Source organism: Zea mays, chromosome 1, assembly GCF_902167145.1.
Source record: "Zea mays cultivar B73 chromosome 1, Zm-B73-REFERENCE-NAM-5.0, whole genome shotgun sequence".
Classification (NCBI taxonomy): domain Eukaryota; kingdom Viridiplantae; phylum Streptophyta; class Magnoliopsida; order Poales; family Poaceae; genus Zea; species Zea mays.
This window is the reverse complement of record NC_050096.1, coordinates 112,553,001-112,568,969: the sequence shown is the minus strand read 5'-3', so window position 1 is coordinate 112,568,969 and position 15,969 is coordinate 112,553,001. Positions and strand designations below refer to the sequence as shown.

Here is a 15,969-nt window from a genome sequence, read left to right as displayed (position 1 = left end):
ACATTATTATTTGTAAATCACATAAGAATATATCTCTACTACTATGTGGTGTTTGAAAGTTGAGACCACTACAGGTTCCAGCTTCAGTGCGAAGCTATTGTTTATAATATAAACTTAAATACTTAAAAAAAATTTTATCTAAATAATAAATAAAACAACTTCTCTAAATGTATTTTAAAGGTTCATAAATTTAACTGCACGATTTTTTTTAGAGTATCTAATGTCTAATCCACCAACTGCACCGAATTTTCCGGAGATAGAGCAGACCTAAATAGAGCCTATAAACTACAAGTTTCCACTGTTCCACGGTTGTCGTGCGTCACGCACAAAGCATGTAGGTTGTGCGTTTACTCCCTTTCCCACACGTAATGGGCCAATATAATTGCTCCGAGCAGCCCACACATCATACCTCCCTCCCCTGATGGCCTTGCAGCCGCCGCCCATCATCTCCTCGCCGCTACTTCTCCTCGTTCGCTTCTAGTATCCCCGCCGCCGCTGGCTCCTCCCCTCCCTCGTGCTCGCCCCCTCGCCTCTCCGCCCCACCCCTACTAAAATTAGTAAGACAATATGAATTATGCAAATACTTGTGACAAAAAATAGCATCTGCATCAATGGTTATATATCCCACATGAATATCGTTTTCATGTAATCGTTATTCTCTAACATTTAATCGAATAATTTGTGTGCAGTTGCAACACACAGACATTGCACTAGTTTATCATATTACGACGGGTGACCATACTCTTTACTCAAGAAAAGAAAAGAAAGCTGCACAAAATAGAGTAATTAAATAAACATATACCCCATATAATGAAATATGTCTGCATTGCACATTATCAAAAGGATAATTATATATATAAGCTCAACAGTAACCACTTTGTACAAACAAAAATTATCTACCAGTTGTGACAGATACGGTCATCTCATTGATACTGCCTGACGCCGTAGCAGCAGTGGACTCCTCTTCGTTTCCTACCCGTACATTGAAATACGCTGGGTGGTTCGGCTGAGCCAGGGTCTTAGCCTTGTTGCTTAGCATCGCAACAACATCCAACATGGCTGGTCGATCAGCGGCATTCTCTTGTACACACAGCAATGCAATGTTCATGCACCTCATGATTTCAGATGAGTGATCCATTGGTACCAATGAGGCATCAACGAGATCCATCCATCTTGCCTCTTCATACAATTGCCATGCCTGTTTGCCATTTCATATTTTCATTACAAAATAATCAATATAGATATGACACAACATGGTTATGATAAGGTTCATTGGCTCAGACTCTGGAGATTATTGCAGAAACAAGAAGCTCACCAAGAGATTCTTGTGGTATGTCAATCCTTAGAGATGGTGGCAAAGGAGATCCTTGCAAAACATGGTTGGAGTTCTAATGCCAGATTAAAGGACGCTTGATTCGAGAACAAGTTCTTGTCAAGGATGTTATTTTTTAATGATGCATGTTTTATTAATTTTCAATATGTAATGCCGTATGTAGGAAACTACAAAAGGCTGGAACATTTTTTGTTTTCATTATAAAAAAAATATGACACAACAAAAAATGATTTTACATGATACATGTAGACGGATAAACTTACATATCCGAGAATATTGATGAAATCTCCATAATCGTGGTTGCCGGAATTCCTTTTTCCGCTAAGGATCTCAAGAATGAGAACGCCAAAGCTGAATACGTCAGATTTGATAGAGAAGATGCCCTCAGAGGCATACTCGGGAGCCATATAACCACTGAAACAATAAGTAAGTCTCAAATTATGTGATGATCATCGGTTGATTTTCAAACTAGACCAAATTATATGATACTTACTATGTACCAACCACTCTCCTTGTAGTGCTTCCTTCGATGTTATTTGAGCTAAATATTTTTGCTAACCCAAAGTCTGAAATTTTAGGATTCATTTCGCTGTCCAGGAGAATGTTACTTGGTTTAAGATCTCGATGAATGACACGCAAACGGGAGTGCTTATGCAGGTAGAGAAGTCCTTCTGCTATTCCTTCAATTATCGCTAGACGCTTTTTCCAATCCAGTAACGATTTCCTGTTTTCATCTGTAAATCAATTGAATGACATTATATTAACAGGAAATAACTCAACAAACAATAAACTAGAAACCATATATATGTAGGGAGGGGAGGAGAATATTCAGCTTGAAATCTGCGTTTTTACAAAAATATTAAAATACACATACCAAAGATAAAGAAGTCCAAGCTTTTGTTTGGCAAGTATTCATAGACCAAAATTTTCTCCTCTCCCTGAGAGCAACATCCCAAGAGCCTAACCAAATTTGTGTGTTGGAGTTTCGCTATGAGTTGTACTTCATTCTTGAACTCTACAAAACCTTGCCCTGAATGTGAAGCAAGTCTCTTAACAGCTATCTCAGTTCCATCAGGAAACTGACCCTGTGTGAAGAAAGTATTCATCAAGAGTTGTTCAGCGGCTCTTGCCACAAGCAGGATGTTTATGATTCAATTCATGTTCATTATAGACGCAGCTATCTGCATTTAGAAACAGACAACTAGCTAGCGTATCCAAACATGCAACCTTCACATAAATACGATTATGAGGCTATATCGTATGGCATGCTTAGTTTCATATATAATTAAGGACTATTTTTTATCATCACATAGTTAGAAGTATACACATGTGTTGCTTATTTACCTTATAAACGGGGCCAAACCCACCTTCCCCAAGTTTATTTTCTTCAGAGAAGTTATCTGTAGCCTCCAATATCTGATGGAAGTCAAAAACAGAAAACTCTGAGAGCTCTGTTTCCATTTCCCAATCTAGTTCGTCTCCTTTCAAGTTGTTGCGAGGATGCTTTTGTCGTAGTTTAGATCTACCTGTATAATAGTCGAGAATTTGATTACTTCGAGAACTAGTTTGAAAACTTAAATCTCCTTAGGATCCTGTCTTTTTCTAGTATAGGATAAACAATCGAACTGTAATTAGTTATTTATGGGAGATTTTCCCTTTAATTTCCCCTTTCTGTGGTTAGTTTGTAAACTCAAATTCTCCTCCAGAATTGGAGAGAATCGAAGGGAAAACTAGTTTATTTTCTCTTCAATCCTCTTTAATGATGAATGGGATTTAAGTTTCCAAATTAGGTCTAAATGTATAATATAATTGTAAAATAACCATATGAGTGAGTGAGAGAGATGTCGGTAACAAACGACAACTCACCTCTTCTGAACCTTCTCCTTTGCCTACGGTTGTAAAGGATGAAGCAGAATGCTACTACCGCCACAGGAGGTGCTACAGACACCGCAATTACCCAAGGCTTCACCCCAGATCCTAGACAAACAAGGGTGCATCAACAATTAGTTCATGATGAAAATAGCTCGAACTTGACCGCACATACCTTTATTTGTCGTCGGAGACGGTGGTGGTGGCGCCGGAGCGCCGGACGACGGCCTGATCTGCGTCATCTGTGCGCCGTCGAAGAACATGTTATTCTCGAACCTGAAGTTGCACCGCAGCAGGAGGACCCGCCCTCCAAGGCTCACCGACGTCGTGGCGTTGAGCAAGCCGAGGATCCGCTGGAGGCAGGCCAGGCAGTCGCCGGCTGACAGGTCGGGCGTGCACTGCGCCAGGGAGTAGAGCGTCGGGATGACGGCGTTGCTGGAGCCGTCCATGTAGGCCGTGACGAACCTCCTCGGGCTGGAGGCAGCCTGCTGGGCAGTCTGCGTCAGCAGGTCGTCGACGTGGGCGGCCACCAGTGTGCCGTTGCCGGCGATGGTCATGCTGTTCCAGTAGTCGAAGAGCGTGCTCGTGTCCCGGGTGGCGTTATAGGCCGGGACGAGGATGTTGGCGCTGGAGTAGCCGATGAGGCAGTTGTCGTCGTAGACGCTGGCGGCCTTGGCGTAGGGGCACGCCCTCCGCGCGTACTGCAACGAGCCGTTCACGCAGGCGCTGCACCCGGTGAGGTTGCCGGTCAGGTCGCCGCGGCAGAGCGCGAGCGCGTACACGGCGTCGGGGGCCTGGCCGGCGGTGGCGTTGGCGAAGAGCTGAGGGGACGAGGACGTGTTGGCTGGGAGGGCCGCGGCGAGGGAGTCGAGGTTGGACCGGTACCTGCCGTTGGCCGTGTAGTTGCCGGCGTTGCCGCAGACCTTGCCTATTGCCGTCGCTGACGGCAGCGCGAGGAGGAAGCTAGTGACGATGACGATGAGCGCATCGCCCGCCATGGCATGACTACGCTAAGGACAGGCAGGCTAGATTATTGTTGTTACTGCTTATTCTTGTTGTTTTGCTGAGATCTCCTCCATCACCATCACGTACATGGATTGGAGTGGAGAAGGCAAAGAAATTTCTTTTAGCGAATCAGTCAACATATTTTCAGTATTTTGAACTACTCTTATTACACCCTATTTTGAATTACTCTTCCACGGATCGGGACGGCCGGCCGGCCGGCTACGTCATACAGTCAAGAGTGTGAGTTCGGTCACATATCGTTTTCGCTGCAGCTTGATTAAAATTGTTTGTACTGTTGCGGCTGAAATTAATAAAGACAAAATACTATAGAAAAAACAGAAATCAGAGGACTAAAGCCATAGCGAAGAGGATTTATTTGAACCGAATAATACTTAAATAGACTAAACGGCTAATTAAATGGACACCGCAAAACCTATGTAGCATTTTACACTGTATACATGGACTAAATGATCGTGCACGTGCATTAGGGAAAAAACAACAAAAATCTTCATATATCTTCGTATCTTTGCTCAGGAGAAAAGAAAGAATAGGACAAACAAACTGATCAGTCTCACACTTCTATCTTTGATCTAGTCTCCAAGTTTGACAAATTCTGTCTTCATCATCTTTTCCTGCCAACCAACCCTACTTGATCAAACCCGAGATACTACTACGTACCTCCAAAATAGGAGCGGACTTCTGATGCACGCTCATGCATTGGCCGGCACGGCGCAAAAATGTTATTCAAAGCAAAAAAATATTAGTATTGCTGTTTTACTCCAAGTAATGACCGGTCATCTGCAACAACAATATATATATATATATATATATATATATATATATATATATATATATATATGATCCTCAACATGTCCCGGCCGGCAAGAATATACCAAACATGGCGTAAACGACGTTGCCTTTTCATAAATTATTGCTTCATTCAACTTGTTGGCCGTGGCACCCAAGATACACGCGATAATGTTGGATTAATATAGGTTTGGTTCAAATTAATATTCAATAATAGTCAACATAAATGGCCCACTTTAATGCTATAGTCTACTAATAATTTAGTAACATATTGTAAGTTAAAAGAACAAATCAATCAACTTAAATAGGTGGACCACTGATGCATCTATTGAGAAGTTGAGAAAAGGAAGCGCGCGCGCGCCACCGCCGAGGTCGTGGCCGTGGTTTATGGTACATCGGACCTTGGTCCGAATATTCCTTCCAAACAGTTGTGCATTTTGCCTGGAGTGATGACAATATGTTTCTTGTCTTATGGCTAGTAACAGATGTCGGTTTCTGGCTCTAATGGCACGTCGGTTTCTGGCTCCAATGGCTCGACAGATTCTGGCTCTAATGGCGCGACCGTTACTGTTTGTTGCCCTTCTCCCCTCCCTTTGTCTGTGTATGTATGGACGAGAAGGACGCTTTTCCGGTGACGCGAACAGTCTATCAGACACGTTGCAATCAACACATTCTTGTCCCACCTTCTGCGAGCATAGAGAGAGTGGGAGAGAAGACCTCCGAAATCGCCGTCTGCAGATGTACACTTGCATGAGTGTCCGGGTGATTAGGTTTTTAGGAGCTGTTAGCACCAAAATGAGTGGCCGGACGGTCCGGCCCTGGGGACGGACGGTCCGCGGTCCCGACAGTCCGCGTCTGTGGGCCGGACGGTCCACGCAAGAGCAGAACAGATTAGAGTTTCGAGTTTCTTGCTATGTTTGTTGGCGAGAATCTCGGGATATGCTCGGAAATTAGATTGTAAAGGGTTCAGCCCCCTCCTCTATAAATAGAGAGGTATATGACCGATTTGAGATAATCAATCGAACCTTCAATCAATACAATTTACATTTTATCTTAGGAATAGTTCTAGTCTAGTCTAGGTTTAGTCTTCCAATCCCCAAATCTTCCGCTTCTCTTCGACTCTACGTCGATTAGAGGAGTCTAAGTCGGTCTACCCGAGCCTAGACATCACCTAGGATCTCTACTCCCCGACGGGGTCCCTCCCGGGAGCGAGATCCAAGCGCCGCCGGCGATCCTCCGCCGCCCCTGCACACGCGCGGACCGTCCGGCCCTAGGGCGCGGACCGTCCGGCCGTCAGGCAGGGAACTCTAGCCTCGCGCCAGGTCGCGGACCGTCCGGCCCTGTGACGCGGACCGTCCGCACCTGACCAGAGAGCACCGCCGCTAGTTCTTGTTGAGTAATTGGCGCTCAATGGCCGGTTCAAGGGATAGTTCTGAAGTCTCCCCCAGCAACATTATAGAGCCGACTTTGGAAACCTTGTCGGCTGACGAACAACTCCAGTTCGAGGAGCATAAGGAGCAGCTGATCCAGGAGGCAAAAGCAAAGTACTTGGCCAACTTCAAAGTGGACAGAAACAACAAGGTCGTCCGACAACGGGCGACAGATTCGACTTCACTTCAACCCACACCAGATATCCCCAATGTAAGTAATACAAACGAGCTGCAATCTCTTAAGAATTATGTAGATGAACAGCGAGAACAAATGCAAAATATCATAGGGGGTATGCAAAATGACTATAGGAGACTAGTACGTACATTTGATAAATCTAGTATTGCAAATTTTCCTTCGCACGAGGTTGAATTAGGAGGTAACACGTGTAATGCATCGGCTATAGGTTGTCATGACCAGTCACAACCCCTTTATGGGATGCCGATGGACACATACCCTGAGCAACCGCAAATAGGTAGTAAATCAGTCGATCTGCACATGCCTGGACCGTCCGCCCGTGAGTGCGGACCGTCTGGGCTAGCAACAGTCGGACCACAACATATGGCGCATAATCTAAACTACCCAGTCGGATGGTCCGCATACAACAACGGACGATCTGCATATAATCACGGACGGTCCGGGCCAATGTCCGGACAGTCCGCGCATGACCTTTTTGAGGAGGATTGTTACCTGAATCCTCACCCGTCCCAGCAACACTTCCCAACACACTATGCTATGCATCAGCCCATTAATTCAAAATCCAGAGCCTAGGAAAGCTTTCCGGCCCCACCTAGAAGGCTAGAAAGGAACGATCAATCCTATGAGCCATATAGGGCAAATGGCAATGCACCGCATAGCTCAAACCCATGGGGGGAAAGACAACATGCTAATATCCAGCCAACCCCACTTATGTTTGACCAGAGAGCCGGTGGTCTCGCACCGGCTGCCATTGATTTAGTGAGGGAGGAAATAGCCGGGGCGTTCCGAGATAAGCTCGGAGTAAGCATGGTCCCTGGGGGGCAATCATATCGGAAACCTTATGACAGCCGATTTGATCACCACCCATACCCACAGGGAACCAGGATACCCGAATTCGCAAAATTTTCGGGTGACCAAGGAAAAACACGCGTGAACACATAGGCCAGTTTTTAGCACAATTAGGAGAATTGGCCGACACAGAAGCATTTCACGTCCGTTTATTTTCATTATCTTTAACAGGAACCGTGTTTGCATGGGGGGATTTACCTCCTAATTCTATTTTGTCAAGGGGGGATTTAGAACAAAAATTCCATGATCACTTTTTCTCCGGTGACTATGAATTAGATCTGGTAGACCTAGTGGCCCTTCGACAGGGAAAGGACGAATCGGTTAATGAATACATCCGGAGATTCCGAGATACAAGAAACCGATGCTTCCAAATTCATTTAGCAGAAAAACAGCTATCAGGATTAGCCTTTAATGGTCTGTGATATTACTTAAAAGAAAGATTAGAAAGCATCCAATTTTTTACACTAGCACAGTTACACCAGAGAGCTTTGTCCTGTGAAAGCCGAAGCAAAGAAACTGCTAAAACAATTAGTCACAACGTGCACATAGTAGAGTGCGACCAAAATAGCTTAGATGACGAATCAACAGAAGTGTATGCTGCTGAAATGGTTTGGCCAAAGCAGGCCAAATCTTTGGCTTGTTCCTCCTTACAGCCGATTCAAAAGAAACAGCAAGAGGAGGTTAAATTTACATTTAATGTTGGCAAATGTGACAAGATATTCGATGAATTACTCAAAAATGGCAACATTAAAATAAATCATATTGTTCCATCCGTCGACGAACTAAAACGTCGTGCATACTGCAAGTGGCATAACTCATTTTCTCATGCCACTAATGATTGTAATGTATTTCGTCGACAGATTCAATCGGCCATTAACGAAGGACGATTAAAATTTTAGGAAATGCAGATAGACACAGAGCCTTTTCCAATGAACATGATCGACTTCGAAGGCAAGAAAGTCCTGGTTCGGCCAAACACAGTCGATAAAGGCAAAGGCAAAGAGATAGTCATCGGCAATGCAAGAGAGGCCGATGAGAATCATAAAATTTCTTGCAGGAAAGTAGTGGCCGAGAAGACTCCCGATGGAGGGGAAACTCTTAAAGTGATCATCACGACCTCCGACACTGGGGGGCAAGTACTGGCCAAGGAACAGGAACCCGTGCTACGCATCCCGGACGGTCCGACATACAGGCGCGAACGGTCTAGGACCACGCCGGACGGTCCGGATAATTCCAGCGGACGGTCCGGCCCTACTCAAGACTCGCAACGACCACGTACCTTCAAACCACGATGACCAGAGATAGGTACATGAAAAATAAATACATTCAAGGCAGTTGGTCGGTTGGTCAAAACGGCCCAATTTTCGATCAATTATTGTCTAAATACATGAAAAAGAAGGCCGGCCCCAGTGACCGGCAAGCAAAGCGACCCCGCTCACCCATTCATGAGCAACGTCAGGTCAGGCCGATTGGACCACCCCACCAATCGGAATAAATGAAAGGTCATACTGTACAATTGAGACCTAACATACCTACATGGACACCTCCACCCCCTTATCCGCCTATGCTATATCCATACACATATTTACCTCCACCATATGTCCCAAATCAAGTGTGGGGCATGCCACCATATCCATTTGGGATGCCACAGTACCCCGCTTGGGGGGCACCCCAAACATTTGTATTCGACAGGTTGGCACCTCCAGTACAAGACCGATTGAGCGCCGCTCAATACGGTTATCAGGCACAGGCCCAACAAGAGTGCCGGAGTACTCGGCCTCAAAGGCCGACCAATCCGGCAGGGGGGCATATACCTGCAGCGACCGAAAGAACAACAAAAAAGGACATCATCAAAATAGGTATTGCAGATGTTGTCATACATGAAGATAATAAAGGGCCGATGATTTTTGGTGAATCGGCCAACACAACCAAAAGAAGATACATCTACCATCAAAACAGCTGATCCAAAATACTCCATGCCTCGATGGTGCCCAGCGGGATTGACACGGTCCCAAAAGCGGAAATTACAGCGCCTAAGAGCGAAGGAGAGCCAGGAGAAAGAGGCAGAAAAGATATTCAATGACACACATCTACAGTATCCGCCACCATAAAAGAAATGGAGACCGAAGGCCGTTGAGGAAAAAAACGGCCACAAAAATAGAAAATAAAACAGCACTAGTGCAGCACCCTGCAGGTATGGCAGATAGCCTGGCCAACAAGGCCGGACAATCTTCACCAGGCACGGACCGTCTGCCCCCGGAGTCCGGACCGTCCGCACCACACCAGGAAGCCTCCAACGACATGCCAACATCAATGGAAGAGGACGACCTACTGGGAGAAGACCTGGTCGACTACGAAGCTTCTCCAGAGCGCCCAGGTATGGATGTAAATGTTATTACATTTTCCGCCGACTGTACTATTGTCGGTGATGATGAACCTATTGTTGCCCAGTTTGATTTTGGTCCTAAAAAGCCGTCTTTACTAAACCAAAGGAATCGGTAAATCATTTAAAGCCGCTCTTTGTGCGCGGTCACATTGATGGGATGCCGATTGCTAAAATGTTGGTAGATGGAGGGGCAGCTGTAAATCTAATGCCTTATTCATTATACAGAAAATTAGTTAAACAAGATGACGAACTTGTCAAGACCAACCTGACCCTTAGCGGTGTTGGAACTGATAGTTCGATCAAAGCCAGGGGAGTCACATCCGTTGAATTAACCATCGGGACTAAGACCCTTGCTGCTGCATTCTTCGTCGCTGATGTAGAAGGAAATTACAGTCTAATCCTAGGCAGAGATTGGATTCATGCCAATCAATGTATACCTTCTACATTACATCAAATGTTAATACAATGGGTAAGCGATGATGTAGAACAAGTACATGCTGATGTATCAGCCTGTATCGCTGTGGCCGATGCCCCTGTACTCTAGACTTATGAGACTGCTACATATCTCACAGGAGTAGATTTTTCTGATTATCAGTTCATAAGTATAGATAAGAAGGGTTTCATTCCTGTAATGCTAGAGCCGATGGAGAATCGGCTAAATCCAAAATAAAGTTTAAATGATGAGTACACACAAAGTTCATGAGTCTTTGGTCACGGACAGTTCGGCTTCTAAGGCTGGATGGTCTGGTCTTTCACAAAACAGTTCGGACTTTAAGACCGAACATCTACCGCAGCGTAAAGACAGTGTTACGGATGATCCGGTCCCCAGACCGGAAAGCCCGCCATCACACAAAGATCATCTGATTCCTCTGTGGGGGATATGATAGAGGAATTCAGAGATCTTGATAAACTAGGACAGGGGTTTACATCGGCTGATCCTTTGGAGGAGATTGACATAGGAGATGGTAAAACTCCAAGGCCGACTTTTGTAAACAAGACCCTGGAGACCGATCCTAGAAATGAGATGATCGATCTATTGAAGGAATATTCAGATTGCTTTGCTTGGAATTACACTGAGATGCCTGGATTAAGCCGAGAGATCGTAGAGCATCAGCTGCCTATTAAGTCCGGTTTCAGACCTTTTCAAGCAGAAAGCTAGAACATTTCGTCTAGATCTTCTCCCACGAATCAAGGACGAAATCCACCGGCTGCTAGAAGCTAATTTTATTAGACCTTGCAGATACGCAGAATGGGTCTCCAATATTGTGCCAGTGGAGAAGGAGTCAGGTAAGCTTAGAGTATGCATTGATTTTCGCAATTTAAATAGAGCAACTCCTAAAGATGAGTATCCCATGCCCATAGCTGACACATTAATCAATAATGCATCAGGGAATAGAATTATTAGCTTTCTTGATGGTAATGCCGGATATAATCAGATTTTTATGGCCGAAGAAGATGCGTCTAAAACGGCCTTTATATGTCCAGGCTTCATTGGTTTATTTGAATGGGTTGTCATGACATTTGGTCTGAAAAATGCTGGTGCTACTTATCAGAGGGTTATGAATTTGATCTTCCATGAGTTGTTGGGAAACACTGTGGAAGTCTACATTGATGATATTGTAGTCAAATTGGCTGAATTTAGTTCTCATGTAGCTGATTTGCGCAAAGCCTTTGATAAAATGCGTCGGTATGGTTTGAAAATGAACCCACGTAAATGTGCTTTTGAAGTGTCGGCTGGTAAGTTTTTAGGATTTGTCATCCATGAACATGGTATAGAGATAGACCCTGACCGCATCAAGTCTATTCAGAATGTGGGACCTCCGACTTGTAAGGTCAAAGTGCAGAAGTTTCTCGGCAAGGTGAATTATTTACGAAGGTTTATTTCTAACCTAGCCGGGAAGATTGATGCCTTCACCCCTATCCTTCGGCTTAAGAATGATGCCGAATTCGCTTGGGGGGCAGAACAATAGGAAGCATTTGATCTCATTAAAAAATATCTGTCTTCGGCTCCCATATTAAAAGCACCACAAGCAGGAGTACCATTCCGATTATACATTGCAGCAGAAGAAATGGTCATTGGGGCTGTTCTAACACAAGAAACTGAAGGAAAGGAGCATGTGGTGACATATCTAAGTCGAAGGTTGGTGGATGCTGAAACAAGATACACTTTTATTGAGAAGTTATGATTATGCTTGTTTTATGCATGCACCAAGTGTAGATGTTATTTACTGTCTAGTCATTGCACTATTTCTTGTCAAGCCGATGTGATCAAGTACATGCTGCATAACCCAATTATGAGTGGTAGAATTGGTAAGTGGGCTTATGCACTCATAGAGTAGGACTTGGCCTATGAACCATTGAAAGCTATGAGAGGCCAGGTCATAGCAGATTTTATTGTAAAACGTCGGATTAATGATACTCAAAAACTTGACATATCATACCTCACTATTACTCCTTGGACTTTATATTTTGATGGATCGGTTTGCAATGAAGGGCAAGGAATTGGTGAAAGTCGCCTAGAGGGGGGGTGAATAGGGCGAAACTGAAATTTACAAAGTTAATCACAACTACAAGCCGGGTTAGCGTTAGAAATATAATCGAGTCCGCGAGAGGGTGCAAAACAAATCGCAAGCGAATAAAGAAGTGAGACACAAGGATTTGTTTTACCGAGGTTCGGTTCTTGCAAACCTACTCCCCGTTGAGGAGGCCACAAAGGCCGGATCTTTTTCAACCCCTTCCCTCTCTCAAACGGTCCCTCAGACCGAGTGAGCTTTCTCTTTTCAAATTAACCGGGAACAAAACTTCCCCGCAAGGACCACCACACAATTGGTGTCTCTTGCCTTGGTTACAATTGAGTATTGATCACAAGAAAGAATGAGAAAGAAGAAAGTGATCCAAGCGCAAGAGCTCAAAAGAACACAACAAATCACTCTCACTTAACACTAAAGCTTTTGTGGAATTGGAAGAGGATTTGATCACTTGGGTGTGTCTTGTATTGAATGCCTAGCTCTTGTAAGTGGTTGGAAGGTTGAAAACTTGGATGACTTGAATGTGGGGTGGTTAGGGGTATTTATAACCCCAACCACCAAACTAGCCGTTTGGTGGAGGCTGTCTGTCGCATGGTGCACCGGACAGTCCGGTGCACACCGGACAGTGTCCGGTGCGCCAGCCACGTCACCTGACAGTTGGGTTCCGACCGTTGGAGCTCTGACTGCTGGGCCCGCCTGGATGTCCGGTGGCACACCGGGCATGCACTGTAGAGTGTCCGGTGCGCCACTTCGCGCGTGCCTGACTTCTGCGCGCTCTGGCGCGCATTTAATGCTTCTGCAGGTGACCGTTGGCGCGAAGTAGTCGTTGCTGTGCTGGTTCACCGGACAGTCCGGTGTACACCGGACATGTCCGGTGAATTATAGCGGAGCGAATTCCCGAAGCTGGCGAGTTCCAGAGTCGCTCTCCTCTGGGGCACCGGACACTGTCCGGTGTACACCGGACAGTCCGGTGAATTATCGCGGAGCGCCTCTGGATTTTCCCGAAGGTGAAGAGTTCAGCGTGAAGTCCCCTAGTGCACCGGACACTGTCCGGTGCGCCAGACCAGGGCTGCCTTCGGTTATCCCTTGCTCTCTTTGTTGAACCCAATTCTTGGTCTTTTTATTGGCTAAGTGTGAACCTTTGGCACCTGTATAACTTATACACTAGAGCAAACTAGTTAGTCCAATTATTTGTGTTGGGCAATTCAACCACCAAAATCAATTAGGAACTAGGTGTAAGCCTAATTCCCTTTCAATCTCCCCCTTTTTGGTGATTGATGACAACACAAACCAAAGCAAGTATAGAAGTGCATAATTGAACTAGTTTGCATGATGTAAGTGCAAAGGTTGCTTGGAATTGAGCCAATATAAATACTTATAAGATACGCATGGATTGTTTCTTTTATTTTTAACATTTTGGACCATGCTTGCACCACTTGTTTTTGTTTTTGCAAATTCTTTTGTAAATCCTTTTCAAGGTTCTTTTGCAAATAATCAAGGGTAAATGAATAAGATTTTGCGAAGCATTTTCAAGATTTGTAATTTTCTCCCCCTGTTTCAAATGCTTTTCCTTTGACTAAACAAAACTCCCCCTAGATGAAATCCTCCTCTTAGTGTTCAAGAGGGTTTTGATATATCAATTTTGAAATACTACTTTCTCCCTCTTTTTGAATATAACAAGATACCAATTTGAAATTTCCAATTGAAAATCATTTTTTAAAATTAGGGTGGTGGTGCGGTCCTTTTGCTTTGGGCTAATACTTTCTCCCCCTTTGGCATGAATCGCCAAAAACGGATACTTGAGTGAGATATAAGCCCTCCCCTTTGGTCATAAATAAATGAGTGTAGATTATACCAAAGACGGAGTCCTTTTGCTTTGGACTCATGCTCTCTCCCTTAAAGATGGAGAGTGGCTCGGAGCGACGGCGAAGGATGAGTTACGGAGTGGAAGCCTTTGTCTTCGCCGAAGACTCCAATTTCCTTTCAATATACCTATGACTTGATTTGAAATTCACTTGAAAACACATTAGTCATAGCACATGAAAGAGATATCATCCAAGGTATATGAATGAGCTATGTGTGCAAATCAACAAAAGAAATTCCTAGAATCAAGGATATTTAGCTCATGCCTAAGTTTGTTAAAAGTTTGTTCATCAAGAGGCTTGGTAAAGATATCGGCTAATTGATCTTTAGTATTAATGTACGCAATCTCGATATCTCCCTTTTGTTGGTGATCCCTCAAAAAGTGATACCAAATGGCTATGTGTTTAGTGCGGCTATCCTCAACGGGATTATCCGCCATGCGGATTGCACTCTCATTATCACATAGAAGAGGGACTTTGGTTAATTTGTAACCGTAGTCCCTAAGGGTTTGCCTCATCCAAAGTAGTTGCACGCAACAATGTCCTGCGGCAATGTACTCGGCCTCGGCGGTAGAAAGAGCTACGGAATTTTGCTTCTTTGAAGCCCAAGACACCAAGGATCTTCCCAAGAACTGGCAAGTCCCCGATGTGCTCTTTCTATTAATTTTACACCCTGCCCAATCGGCATCCGAATAACCAATTAAATCAAAAGTGGATCCCCTAGGATACCAAAGCCCAAACTTAGGAGTATAAACTAAATATCTCAAGATTCGTTTTACGGCCGTAAGGTGAGCTTCCTTAGGGTCGGCTTGGAATCTTGCACACATGCATACGGAAAGCATAATATCCGGTCGAGATGCACATAAATATAGCAAAGAGCCTATCATCGACCGGTATACCTTTTGATCCACGGACTTACCTTCCGTGTCGAGGTCGAGATGCCCATTGGTTCCCATGGGTGTCTTGATGGGCTTGGCATCCTTCATCCCAAACTTGTTTAGAATGTCTTGAGTATACTTCGTTTGGCTAATGAAGGTGCCTTCTTGGAGTTGCTTTACTTGAAATCCTAAGAAATACTTCAACTCCCCCATCATAGACATCTCAAATTTTTGTGTCATGATCCTACTAAATTCTTCACATGTCGACTCGTTAGTAGACCCAAATATAATGTCATCAACATAAATTTGGCATACAAACAAGTCATTTTCAAGAGTTTTAGTGAAGAGTGTAGGATCGGCCTTTCCGACTTTGAATCCATTAGTGATAAGAAAATCTCTAAGGCATTCATACCATGCTCTTGGGGCTTGCTTGAGCCCATAAAGCGCTTTAGAGAGTTTATAGACATGGTTAGGATACTCACTATCTTCAAAGCCGGGAGGTTGCTCAACATAGACTTCTTCCTTGATTGGTCCATTGAGGAAGGCACTTTTCACGTCCATTTGATAAAGCTTGAAGCCATGGTAAGTAGCATAGGCTAATAATATACGAATTGTCTCAAGCCTAGCTACGGGTGCATAGGTTTCACCGAAATCCAAACCTTCGACTTGGGAGTATCCCTTGGCCACAAGTCGAGCTTTGTTCCTTGTCACCACACCATGTTCATCTTGCTTGTTGCGGAAAACCCACTTGGGTCCTACAACATTTTGATTAGGACGTGGAACCAAATGCCATACCTCGTTCCTAGTGAAGTTGTTGAGCTCCTCT

At 44.5% G+C, this 15,969-nt stretch overlaps 1 protein-coding gene across 2 annotated transcripts; it reads right to left on the bottom strand.

Moving 5' to 3' along the window:
- Nucleotides 1–769: 769 nt before the first annotated feature.
- Nucleotides 770–4,297, bottom strand: LOC100281435 (protein kinase). Of its 2 annotated transcripts, XM_008676485.4 has the most exons (8): nt 3,523–4,297; nt 3,378–3,444; nt 3,200–3,310; nt 2,678–2,859; nt 2,208–2,418; nt 1,827–2,067; nt 1,597–1,747; nt 770–1,198 (listed from the first exon to the last, which is right to left on the bottom strand). In XM_008676485.4, the coding sequence occupies exons 1-8, from the start codon at nt 4,198–4,200 to the stop codon at nt 893–895; spliced, it is 1,947 nt and encodes a 648-aa protein (XP_008674707.1). In that variant the 5' UTR covers nt 4,201–4,297; the 3' UTR covers nt 770–892. The 2 variants fall into 2 exon arrangements, with proteins under 2 accessions (XP_008674707.1, NP_001147825.1); NM_001154353.1 differs by having other exon boundaries at nt 811–1,198; nt 3,378–4,234.
- Between the last annotated feature and the right edge of the window lie 11,672 nt (nt 4,298–15,969).

Bases quoted from the DNA above. Each gene is read 5' to 3' on its own strand.
- LOC100281435 (NM_001154353.1), bottom strand. From the start codon at position 4,200: ATGGCGGGCGATGCGCTCATCGTCATCGTCACTAGCTTCCTCCTCGCG. The intron at 2,419-2,677 runs GTAAATAAGCAA...TTCTTCACACAG, and splicing joins GGTTTGGCCCCGTTTATAAG to GGTCAGTTTCCTGATGGAAC. The intron at 1,748-1,826 runs GTAAGTATCATA...TTATTGTTTCAG, and splicing joins AGGAGAGTGGTTGGTACATA to TGGTTATATGGCTCCCGAGT.